Below are 12,851 nucleotides of genomic sequence, written 5' to 3'. Positions count from 1 at the left end.
CTCACAGTGTCTAGGCAGCATGGCTGGTCCCGAGCGGGGTGGGGGCAGCATGGGGCCTGCTGGCACCCTGGGCTTTGATCCTAAGGAGCTAGGGAGGGAGACTGCCTGCTGGCCTGGCTGGACACTGAGAGGGATGCCAGGCCTGGTCCAGCCGCCCAGGGGTGGCGGTGGTGGGCAGAACCGATCATTAGCAAACTCTGCAGGCCACGAAACATCTTTGCTAAGAGTTCAGTTCCACCCATGCTGAAAGAAAGGCTCCCTGCCTGTGTATCAGGTCGCCAGGATGGAGAATTGAAGCAGACGTGGGTCTGTCGGTTACCCCATGGGTTCCCCTTGCACCCGAAACACAGGGGCCGTCCTATGGCCTCTGCCCCGGTATGGTGCTCCCACCGCCAGCGCTCACTCCTCCCTGGGTGCTGGGGTGGGTGCCTGTTGCCAGCACCCAGCTGTCTCCTCTGCACGCCCCCTTCCAAGTACAGAGGGGAGGAGAGAGGAAAAGAGAGAATAGATAGATAGACAAAGAAGGAGTTCGGGGGATAAGCCTCCACATTCCAGGGAAGGCACAGGGAGGACAGTCCATGCACAGCTAGCTTAGCCTAGGCCGACACCCTCTGAGTAGACACTCACTTCTGTGTCTGGGCCAGAAGACTGGCCCCTGGGCTTGGACTCATGAGACCTGGCCTCCGATTCCAGCATGATCTTTCGGTAGCCGTGCAACCTTGGGCAAAGGACTGACTTCTCTGAACTTCTCATCTGTACGGGGGGGGGGATACAGAGCTCTAACGGGCCATGGTCGGGACCGGTGGGATAGGGAGCACGTGAACTTTGGCTAAACCAGAGATGGGAAGTCCCCGGGCACCTGTCCCTGGGCACCAGCATCCTTGTCTCGGAGCTCCGACGGGAAGCAAACTTTTGCCTGAATATGGTGGTCACTGGCTCGAGACACCCACGGCCCCAGTGGGTCTGGGGCAGTGGGATGGGCACTTGTAGCCTCTTGAGAGTCCCTTGACACCTGGCCCTGAGCTGAGGCTATTCCCTCCTCAGAAAAATAGACCCCCAAGCTCCTTTCTGGATGAGCCAGATTTCCAGTGGGCCCGCGGATGCAGATGCCTGCCGTGGCACACGGTTTCCCCGCCGCTGGCATCGCGGTGACTCTGGGGGAACTTCTGGCTGCCTGCACGGAACCAGGAGGCAGCAAATTTTGTAAGCCTGTGTGTGTGGATGGAAGCAACCGCAGAGGCTGTAATTTCCACTTCCTGACACAACACAAATTTCTCAGTTTGTGCAGAACTAATTAAAGGTCTCTCAGGTCTTGCCATTTTGGCCCCCTGCCCCCCCCCCCCCCCTGCCAAGCTCCCATAAAATAGTGCGGTGATGGCAGCCGCCCGATTATAGAGTGTGAGGAATGTGCTTCTCCAGAGCAATCTTTCCCGTTCCCAAGTCCCTCCCCCTTCTCGTTCTCCCTCTCCTTCCTGCGTCCTTCTTTCTCCTGGCGCTGGGTCTAGAGGGCTGCATGAGGCTCCTTGTGGCAGGTGGTACCACGGGAAGGACCCAGGCCTGGGCTGGAGTTCCTGCTCTGTCCCTGAGGAGCCATGACACTTTGGGCAAGCCTCAGTGTCATTTGTTAAACAGGAGAGTAGTACCGGCCTCAGGGTGCCTGGGCGGCTCAGCCGGTTAAGTGTCCGACTTCGGCTCAGGTCACCATCTCACGGTTCATGAGTTCGAGCTCCGCGTCAGGGTCGCTGCTGTCAGCCCAGAGCCCGTTTCAGATCCTGTCTCCCTCTCTCTCTGCCCCTCCCCTGCTCTCTCTCTCTCTCTCAAAAATAAACATTTAAAAAAAAGAAAAAAAGAATAGTACCAGCCTCGCAGCGTGGTTTTAGGATTAGAAATAACGCAGGTCACATTGAAGGACAGCCTGGGCACATGGTAGGCATTCAGTAAGTGGTGACTGTTATTAACATTATTTGTAAGTTATTATCGTTATTGTAATGACTGCCCCTGGGCCTTTGCTCAACTTGTCTCCCTGTCTAAAGTGCCATGTCCCTTCAGATCTGCTGGTTGAAGGATCACCGTGGTGGATTAAAAACGGCCATGGATGCTTTGCTATTCCTTCCACAAGAAGTGGAGGCGGCGTGTCCTCTAGCACCCCACTGATGCGCGTGACTTAGCCACGTGACTTCCTCTGACCAATAGGATAACAGAAAGTGTGATGCCTTGACCGCTTTGGAAAAGCTCTTGTGCTCTCAATATTTGCGGGTTTGAACACTGCCCTGGGCCTGCCATGCTGTAAGAAAACCTGTGTAGCCTGCCGATGGCTGAAACGACACACGGGGGAGAACAGAGACACCCAGACCACGGCCAGCACCAACCCCCAAACGTGTGGATGAGACCGTCTTGGCCTCTCTGGCCTTTCCACCCATCATCTAACGCAACGGCCCGAGCGAGCCCAGAGGAGACCAGCAGAACTCCCAGATGGCCGATCCACAGAACCAGAGTGAGAAATAAATTACCACTTGAAACCAGGACGTTTGGGACGGTTTGCTACACAGCTACGGATAACCGATACGCCCACCCATTCACCAAGATTGAGCTCACAGGCTGTTTTCTCCCCGAAGGCTTCCCAAACTCCTCCCAGCCTGGGATGAATCTCTCTACCCCACTACCCATATTCACACAGTGCTTTGTGATGGTAGCTTAGCACAACCTGCCTTCACCAGGATTATTTGTACAGGAATCTCTGTCTCTCTGGACTGCAAGTTGCCAGAGAGCGGGGTTGGGACCCCACCTCCATATTCCCCACCATGCTCAGCCTGGAGCTCTGCCCAGGGCGGGCCCTGGTAATCTGTTCCCATTTACCAGGCCCTCAGGGGGCCAGTGAGAACCTGACTGCCTTGGTACAGATACAGGGCCCCAGTTGGTGGTAGGGGACCCACCTGAGTCTGAGGTCTGGCTGGGCCACTCATCACCTAAGGTCTTGCCCCTCTGAGACTCCTCCTCCCCCCAGTGGAGACGCAAACTCCTGTCCAGCCAACCTCACAAGTGTGAGGCTCACACTGGGCAAGCGTGTGTGCAAACACGCATGGGCACCAGTCCTGACCCCGCATGCGTCATGGTGAAGACCCACTTGGGTTACTGGGGGGGGCGGGAGGTAAGATCCTTCCTTCCCCCTCCCGCTCCTCCTTACCTTTCGGCCGTGGTAACCCTGGATTCCTGGGTCTCCCTGGGGGAACAAAGAGAAGACCGTTAGTGGGACTTGCCCAAATTCTGGCTCGTGCTGTCGCCCTCACAGTGCCCTTCCTCTTCTCAACGACTGCGAATCCTCCCGACTTCCAGCCAACCCTGGATCAATAGCTCTGCTTCGTCTGAACACACGTGCGACGTGGTTGGGCACGGTCAGTGCTTTGCGACTTCTTGTCCCCAGAGCCCCGGGGTCCCCGGCTTCAGAGGGAGAGTCTGTTTGACACTTTGGGCCTCCACACAAGGTCTCACTAGAAACCCGATGACCCTGCAGGTCCCTGCCAGTTCTGACTCCAGGTGAATGGCTCTTTTATTGGGACGTTGTGACAGTGCCCCGGGCATCAACCTGGAGTTTCCAGCCAGACTCTAAGCTCCTCGGAGGGTGGGGCCGCGGCTCCCATACTCGTCATCGTGCCTGCACACAAAAGTGTGCAATGCCTAGGGGACCCAGGCAATTCCCAAGAGGGGAGTGGCGCTTTGGGAGCGAGCCAGGCGTGATCCGTCCCTCACTGAGGTCCCTCTCAGCTCCTTACTCGGCAGCCTTAGGCGCTGAGTCTCCCCCCGCAGACAGCGCTCCCACCCATTCAGTGCGTCACCCCAAAAGGCCCTCACCTTTGGTCCTGGAGGCCCAGGTAAGCCCTGTGGAGGCAAGAGCAGGGTGAGTGGAGATGGGCTCTGCGGGGAGACAGTGCAGGTTAGGCGTGTGCGCGTTGGAGGCCGGGCCAGAGGAGGGCCCGAGCAGCGATAATGAGTTCTGGATGTGCTAGGGAGCGGGTCTAGAAGATCCTGGACCGGTATCTGAAACCTGCCGAGGGCACACGGGGACGACAGGCTCGAGGGCCTCTTTGGTGCCATGTGGGCACCGTGGGCATCTCTGCTGGGCCCGCCCACTGGAAAATAGGCATCCTGCTAATTTGACAGTGTGGTTTGGTCCAGGTCCCCGCCCACCCGCCTCCTAATTGGGACCCCTCCCTGGGAAGCCGACCTTGCCCAACAGAGCCTTGGTTTTGCCTTTCTTTGGCCCTGTCAGCCTCCTGAAGAGCCTTCTGTCTCCTTCTGCCCCAGGGCGCTGTGACCACGGCAGTCTGCCGTGGGGAGGTGGTGTGGGCCCAGGGCCTGCGGGAGCCCAAGGGAGAGGCGAAGGAAGGCTGTGGCTCCACTGTGGTCTGGGGCATAGGTGTGGGCAGCAAACGTGGGCTGAAGAAAACCAAGATGCCCAAATCTGGTCTGTTTCAATTGGTTTCAAAACATGCTTCCTGGTTTTTCTTCTTTATAAACAACCTAACAAAGAAAACCATCTGGCTTGGGTCCAGTGAGTAGGAACCCAATATGTTTGGGGGGGCAGGGGGATAGGGGTCCTCAAAGAAGTGGATTTTGAGTACTTTGTTGGTTTTCTTGGCTGGGTTGGGTTCAGGTCCCTAAATTTCACTTCCTTTCAGGTTTTCCATTTTCCCATCTCCAAACCCATAGAAGTGAGACTAATATTTCTCCCCGGGGTCCAAAACAGAAATATTTAAAATCTATTGTGGAGGTCAAGCTGGGCGGGAGAGCTGGCAAGCTAGGTTTCCACATTGCTGAGGTGCCAAGCTGGGTGCCCTGGGCGGCCAGGGCTGTTGCCCGGCATTGGTAGCAACCTCAGCTACACCGGACCTCGGCATCGGTGGCAAGAGCAGCTGAGGGGCCCAGGTTTGTGGCCGAGTGACCTGGAAAGTAGCTGTTGTCATCGAGGACTATTTGGCAGGGACATCGCTGACCTAGCAATTCCCCACCTCTGGGAATCTGTTGCAGCGAAAGAATCAGAGATGCACACACACATTTATGGTCAAGGCTATATATTACAGAAGGAACTCATTAACTATTTGTAAATAGGCCCAGCAGCAGCCCTAAGATCCACATCACGGGGGACTTCGGGCATAGGAAAGGGAGTGGTTTATGATATTAAGTAAAAAACATAAGAGGACACAAACCGTTATATTATTCAGCACACTTGCGGACCTGGAAAATGCGTGAGTGCCGCTACGTCTAAGGAGAAAAATGGAAGCGCCCTCCGAAATGTTAATAACGGGCAACTCTATGCATAGGGCAAAATAGACGCTTTAAAACACTTTGTCCGTCTTCGAAATTTTTCTCAATGAATGTATGATGCTTTTGTCATAAGAAGGATAAAGGTTTCTTTCAATCATGTGAATAAACCATGTTGAACAGATGTTGCCTTTAACCCTGCCCCTTCAGAAACATATGGCCTTAGTCTTACCTCGAAGACTGAGAGGACCCATTTTCTGCAAAGAAGTCCAGGTTATTCTGCCCTGGTTCTCTGTTGCATTAAATAAGCCAGGAGAGCGGGGTCTTGGCCAAGGCTTGGAAACCTTGGTGGCTTGACCTACTGCCTGAGCGTGGTTTGGTCTGGAGGGGGTACCTGTTGACCTCCCTTGGCTACAGCAGTGATCCAATCCTCAAGCTTGATTCAGGGTCCCCCTGGCTTACCAGACATCCAGATTGGCTGGAAGGCGGCCCAGGGGTGCAAAACCCACATACAGCAGCAAAGGCATATTCATTAGGGTGCCGGGTGGTCAGATGGCCCTTAGCTACCTTCTTCAGAACCCACTGTCCCCAACTCAGGTTTTTCTAAGCCCAGGGGTCAGGGGACAGCCTTCAAAGGTGGCCCTGGGAACTTTCTTTCCAAGCTGGTCTCTGCCGAGGCTGGGAAAGGGGCAACCTCTTAGTGATTTCCTGCCTGGAAGGCAATGACTGGAATTGAGGCCTGGCCCCAGGAGCTGGGTTTTCAGAACCAGAGTTCAACAGTTGAGTTGGGCAGGGATGGGTAGCTTCTTGCGTGACCCGCCTACGTCCAATGGCCTTGCCAAGGTGTTTCTGCCTGTTAGGCGGGGACCCAGATTCTTGTCAGTTATGCAAAGTTGGGATGCTTCCAGAGAATTCTTGGGACAAACCTTGGGAGAGGAGGTGGTAGAGAGAGGAAGGAGATACTTACGGGTGGCCCCATGGGCCCTGGCAGTCCCGGGGGCCCCAGAGGTCCGCTCGGTCCAGAGGGGCCTGGTGGCCCCGGTGGTCCTTGGATACCGGCCTGGCCCTGTTCACCCTGAGATTGGTGGAAATGAGAGTTAGAGGGAGACCCTCAGGGCTGGGGAACGGCTCCCGCCCCAGTGCCATGCACCCGGTGAGGGCCCTATTGTGGGTTCTGGTGGGAAGGCGGTGGGGCGTGACAGTGATGATGCCGTGGTGGTGACTGCATGCAGGGACCAGTGGCAGCAAGGAGACGGCCAAGACATTCGGCTCCCAAGAGGAGGGGTCCAGAGAGGATCTGCCACACGAGCGGCTGGCCCCCGAGCAGGAGCCCTGCCGGGACCAGAGGCAGAGGAGTGAGCGAGAAGACCCCACCTGACCTCGAGCATATTTCCGGCCTGGTCAGATGGCCGGGGTCCAGCCCAGGTGGTCCTCAGCCTGGCCTGCCTCGGCTCCTCCCTCCGTGTGAACGGTCACATCCTCTCTCTACACCCACCCGCCGGGCATCGAAGGAGAGTAGTACATTCCTGCTTCCGTTTCCTGCTGCAGGATTTTGCTGTCTGATTGTCTGACTCAGACGGTCAAAGGAGGGCCTTAGGTCACAGGCCGCAGAAGTTGGTGTGGCACACTAGACAACTGGGTGAGTGATTTTATGTAGAACATTTGGGCTGGGGGCTTCTGATGGCACAGGGAGAGCCCTGTCCCTAGAGGCCCACATTCCTGCGGGTGATCACGGACCGAGCCCGGGGTGCAGGTGGCCTGGGTTTCCCCTCCCCCATCCTTCCTGCGTGAGGCCTGCTTCTGTCACCTACATGATCTGTGCCTGGCTTCACAGGACAATTGAGTTGGCAACCCTGAACTTGGTTGAGTTTTGAAACCGTAAAGTGCTTTATGCCTGTATGGGTCTCGGTTAGTGTTCTTTTGCCCCACCCCTACTCCTCAGTCAGCTGCTCTGAGCCCAGCCTTTGTCACCCACCGTCCCTGTGCTCAGGGTGGACCGAGGGCCCAGGGAGCTAGGGGTGGCATCGGGTCCCCCTCAGGAGGAGGAGAGAGCCTGGCCATGTGACCCAGATCATGGGACTGGGGGCCAAGCCGAATCATCCTAGATCTAGACCGATGCTGTCATATTATTTTCTAAGCGACCTCCCCACGGACCATCTGGGCCCAACTCCTGTGAGAGGGAGCCCATCCCTGCAGATGGCCGGGCAGGCGTGCGAGAGCTCCAGGCTGGGATGCAGGGGGACACAGGCGGCCGGAGGTGCGGCTTCAGTGTGCTCTCGGCAATTCCCACAGGAGGAAATGATGAGTACGGGTGGGGGCACCCAGCTTCAGAAGGAGGACTGTGGGATCCTAGCAGCACCTGCTTCAACCTCCCTTGGCCGGGACGTGCTGGCGCGGATGACCCGGGGTTTCGTCCTGCTGCCCGCTCTGAGAAGCCGCTGGAGGGCGCGGAGCGTCCATGGTGGAGGAGGCAGGGGCAGCGATGGGTCACAAGTCTCATTTTGCAGAAGAGAAAACGGGCTCGGAGAAGTGGAGCTCCCTGACGGAGGCCACGTGGAGAATTCAGTGGGGAGCCAGGACCCAAACTTGGAACTCCGGACTATTCTTATTCATTCCAAATAAGCGCCCCCCCCCCCAGAAAAAACGACTCACTGTCCAACTTTCTGCACTTTGGAAGTGACCTCCAACGCCATCTGCTAAGTACATCGTATTTCATACAGTGTCCTCTGTCAGCAGATGTTAGACCCAACGTTTAAGCCTCTTACAGAGCCTGTAAAATCAATACTGGTCTATCGATAGGAAATGGACAAGCCTTTCTATGTCCCATGAGGGCCGACAGCATAAAAATCTTATTCTCCGGGCAAAACCTGCAGCAGGCAGAGGAGAGGCCCCCGTTCTTCCCTCCCTACTCCGGAAACCAGGTCAGGGCAGCACAGAAAGTTCTGGCTCACCCGCGCCCTGCTCTTGAAAAGGGAGGCAGTAACACGCAGTGGCCTGGATCGAAGCCTGGGCCCCTCTCAATTTCTTCATCTGTAAGATGGGGATGACGATGACGGCACCCGCCCTGGCGGGTGACTGGTGTGACATTACAAGAGCTAATCTGTGTGGCATTCTTACAGCAGTGCCTGGGGCCCGGCGAGGGCTCAGCCTACAGCAGCTAAAGCAACAGAGGCCAGGAGGTGGCTCTCGGGGGTTGAGGCGAATGGCCATTCTGACAGCAAGACAGCTCTTCTGGAATGGGGTCTGACATTGGGGTGCGGGGGCGGGTGACAGAGGGGTGGGCCTGGTGCCTCTCTGAGCGGCCGGGGGGCCCCCTGAAGAGTCGCGCTTGGAGTAAGCCTTGGGAGCACATGGAGACTCTCGAGGATTTGGCCGCTGTAATGGGATATGTGGGCTCGGGTGGCACATGCATCACGTGTCCCTCTGTATTTTTAGTTGTTAATTGGAGCGAGTTTTCAGCCTCGTGCAGCCAGGTGCCTCGACACGCTGGCCTCTGGGCTCGTGACTCCTGAGTATGGCCAGATGGTGGCTCCAGGCCCTGCCGTCAGGCTTTCAGGGAGCATCTCAGAGCCCTGCCACGTCCAGCATGCCCACGGCCTTGGGGGTAGCTCCTGGCCAGCGTGAGGAAGGCCAGGGGCATCAGCGGCAGCCGCGGGCTGCCTGGCCTGGAATCAAGCGGCAATGCTTCTGCCTGGATCCCTGGCTCTGTGGTCTCTTGTTTTCCGTTCTTGGTCACCTGGTCCTCTCCCAGCCGCCTTGGGTTCACAAGGCAGGAAGAAGGAAGCAGTTGCTCATAGCCATTACACCTGTTGGTCGTGGGCCACATTCCCCCTCCAAATTCCCTCACTCCTCAGACTCAGGTTACAAGCGATCAGGCGCTAAGTGATCCATTTCTAAATATAAAGGGTGTGGGTCCAACTGAGCGAGCCGGGAGGGTGGGGTCTGAAGACCCGGTTGCCGGGCTCCCGTTCTGCCACTTGCTGTTTGCGTGACCTTGGGCACAAATTTACTTCTCAGAGCCTCGATTTAATCATAGCACTGAAACAATGCGAGGAGCAACGCCGGGTGCTCTGCACACACAATACCCACCGCGCAGTAGGAACTGCTATTATCCTCGTTTTACAAATGAACACCTGAGGCACAGAAAGGTTAAGCAATTTGCCCCAAAGCCCACAGCTAATAAGAGTCCGAGAAGCTGGGTGCTCTGTAAGTTACTGGCTGCTTGACCTTGGGCAACTGACTTACTATCTCCGAACCTTGACTTCCTCATAATAATAATAATAGTAATAGTAATAAATAGGGATGATCATGCCTAAGTCATAAAACTGTTGAAAGAAGTAAATGAAGTCACATCTGTACAACGCACAGGCCCAGTGGTGGCTGTCGCTGGTGACTGTTATGAGGAACAGAGGTGTGTGACAGTTGTGGATCTCCTGGGCTTGGGTGTTGTGTATTTCTACATCCATGACATTCGTGGGTCCGTCTTTGTCTAATCGAATGTAACTGAAGTAGAGTGAGGTTCTGGCTTAGTCCATCGTCCCCGCTGGCCCGTCGGGGCCGGGAGACCCGCCAAGCCCCTGGGGAAGCCACTCGTGGTCTCGACAAAGGGAAGGTGTCTACCTGGAAGGTCCGCCTTTTTATGACTGGGGGTGGAGCCAGTCGCACTGAATTGAGGAGAGGCAGCAGCTGAGGAGAAAGATGAGTTGGAAGGCCAGAGGGCAAAGGCCAAAGATCGCAGATGTTCAGAAGGATGCCGAATGTCGCCAGGAAGGCAGGGTGGCCAAGTGGGAGGGGAGGAGAGGAAGAGAGAAGAGTGATTAGTGAGCATGAGGCACAGTGAGGGAAGGTGTGGACGGGGCCCTCTCGCGGCTCGTGGGGTGCAGCACCGAGCTTGCCCTTGGATGGCACAGCATCCCCGAAGGGCAGCGGCCCTCGGGGGTTTGGCCAGCAGCACCCCCGGCCCGGGAGAGTGGGCCTCTTCGGCTGGGCCGTAGAGGCCTCGTGACACACAGCCCACCATTGCACTGCTGTCCCTTCCTGTCCCTGGGGGTGGATGGGGGCTGTCTGGCCAAGGGTGGAGCACATAGAGGCTCCGGTGGGGAGCCACGGGACTGGCTACATTGGTACTCGAAGCCAAGCTGGTCTGTGGCAACCTCTGGGTCGAACGAGAAGGGCTGGTGTCAGCAAATCTGGGGAGGACGGTCAGGGGCTGTGCCAAGTTGAGCTCCCAGGGGCTGAGCCGGCCGAGGGTGTGGCTGGTGTGGGCGCAGGCTAAGTGCTACTGAGGTCTCCCCCCCCCCCCCGGGGGGCCGGTGGGTTTGGAAAATAAAGGCTGGGCAAAGATGTCTCCAGCATGTTCAACCACTTTTGGGGGGAGGCAACTCTCCATCACATTATCTGATGTGATTTTCATTTCTGGAAATTCTCGTTGCATTCAGTCTCCCTACCAATCAAAACTGAGCACCCCATGGCTTCAGGAAGTGGTCAGAACCCGTGGGACAGCAAAGATGGCACATAATTGACCTCTCGTTTCTGAAGGCATTTTCACTCACACGAAGCCCCCGAGATGAGTGTTAAGAAGTGGGGGCTCCCTGGGCTGAGAAGGGGAGCCCAGCTGTGGCCCTTCTAGGTCACTGCTGCCTGGAGGGACTGCGGCCGCCCCGAGAGCACAGCCATCTCCCACTGTGGGGTCTGGGGACGTGCAATGTTGGGCTCTGCGTCCAGGGAGCCTCTCAGCAGAGAGGGGCCCAGAGTCCTTCCAGAATCCACAAACCTTCAGGGTAATGATCTGACTGGAGCGCAGAGACGAAAAAGTGCCGCTCGGGTGCTCCTGGTATGGGAGGGGACCGAGGTGGCAGAGACAGGGCGATGGGGGTGTGAGGGCTGAAGTCCACACACACCAGGGGCCCTGCTCCCCGCCCCAGGGCACTCCACCCCTCCCCTCCCTACCCCTCCCTTACCTCCCTCCCTGGGATGCTGCAGGCTGGAACCGGGGCAGGGACCAGCCCAGGTCCCCCATTATCTTGTGGGCCTGGAGGCCTACCACCCCACCATGCCTGCAAACCCCTCGGAGAACCACCAGAGCACTCTCCCTAGATGCCCCCTGCTTTCCTGCCCATGTCCAGATAAACTTCCAGCTGCCTCTCCCTGTCCGTCAGCTGAGCCCCCAACCAAATCCACTCTCCTCCCGGCCTGACTTGTGCCCTACCTACACTGCCATCGTCATTGGCTTGCTGCACTCCGTGGCCAAGGTGCTTCTGGAGCCTTCTATTACTGCTCTCTCCCTCTTCTTGTCTTCGGTTGAGGGGCAGAGAGCCCTCCCCCACCTCCACCCCCACACGTTCGCTAAGGAAACACTGCCAAAGCGTCTGCTGCCCTGTTGTCTTTGGTGCTGGGGGATGCTGTCTTTCTTTCGGGTAACATAACAATCCTGTGAGCCCATCGTTTCAAATAAACACAGCTGACCTTCTATTATTGTATCAGGATCAGGCTGGCCGGAACACCAGGGCCCCCACGTCCCTGGAGATCATGCCACTGACGGGCTAGTTCTGTCTGTGCTGCTACCGGCCTGTGCCCCCAGCCCGGACCCGGCCCAGCTGCCCATGTTGTGGACCCCCTCCCAGGCCCAGGAACCCAGGGGTCAGAGTCCGGGTGGCTGACCACTGCTAGTGAGGCCCTTCCAGTGGCCTTCTGGAGCCAGACGGACTCCGAGCCTGACTTGTGCTTGTCTGCAGTCCCTCAGTCCTCTTGCCCCGTGGGGCTGGGCAGCCAGGCAAGCCACACTGTGTGTGTGTGTGTGTGTGTGTGTGTGTGTGTGTGTGTGTGTTTCTGGGCACGATAAGGCCCAGGGCACAGGGATGGGCACCTAAAGATGCTAGCCCTCCCTACTCCTACCACTGGGATCCGAGAGTGGTGTTTTTCTGGTCCCAGCTCACCGGGCCCTCGATGGAGGGCACACGTCCCTGCCCTCCCTGTCCCAAGAATGACCCCCTGCCATCAGTGCACCCATTTGAAGCTTCCTAATGGGCTGCAGCAGGCTTTGGGCTCTGTATTCAGGGGCAGAGCAAGGAAAAGGAAGGAGCTGGGGCGTGGGGGGCGACTGGGAGACTCTCCTAGCTCAGAAATCCCCACCCTGCCCGGAGAGGGCCTCCTCTGTTCCTAAGGAGGCACAGCGGAGATTTTATCCTTGAATCGATGCGGCCAGCTCCCAGTTGTCTCCCACCACTGAGGTTGGGGTCATCTGAAATAATGACTAACCCCAAAGTCCCTCTGATTCAGCCCGGGCGGGCCGCCAGACACACGCACTCAGCCACACACACACGCACACTTGCACAAGCTGCACAGCCTCACGGAGGAGGTGATGTGCGGAGGAGACGCAGGGCCGGACGCCCGGAGTTCCAGACACAAACATGCCGGAAGGCTGGCAGGCCCTCCAGCACAGGGACAAACATACAAAGACACACCCGGGGGGGTGGGGGGGGAGAACATGGGCGCTGGAGACCAGCTCTGCACAAACACACCGCTGACCCCCGGGCGCCTTCCTGGGGGCCAGCCATCCCCACGGCCACCGCGCGGGCTGCTGAGTGTTCCCC

At 57.4% G+C, this 12,851-nt stretch overlaps 1 protein-coding gene across 1 annotated transcript in view; it reads right to left on the bottom strand.

Annotated features, from left to right (window-relative positions):
* The window catches only part of COL13A1 (collagen type XIII alpha 1 chain), a 142,335-nt gene that overhangs the window by 41,121 nt on the left and 88,363 nt on the right, over positions 1–12,851 (bottom strand). The window contains exons 14-17 of the mRNA XM_047071960.1: positions 9,880–9,945; positions 6,227–6,334; positions 3,850–3,876; positions 3,185–3,220 (exon numbers count right to left, since the gene is read on the bottom strand). Of these exons, the coding sequence (XP_046927916.1) occupies positions 3,185–3,220; positions 3,850–3,876; positions 6,227–6,334; positions 9,880–9,945 (237 nt within the window). The remainder of the gene's footprint in view (positions 1–3,184; positions 3,221–3,849; positions 3,877–6,226; positions 6,335–9,879; positions 9,946–12,851) is intronic.

This window comes from Lynx rufus, unplaced genomic scaffold (assembly GCF_022079265.1).
Source record: "Lynx rufus isolate CCGP_SWC_20201006 ecotype Redwood Valley unplaced genomic scaffold, mLynRuf1.p SCAF_11, whole genome shotgun sequence".
Classification (NCBI taxonomy): Eukaryota; Metazoa; Chordata; class Mammalia; order Carnivora; family Felidae; genus Lynx; species Lynx rufus.
This window is presented reverse-complemented; position numbering and strand designations above follow the sequence as displayed.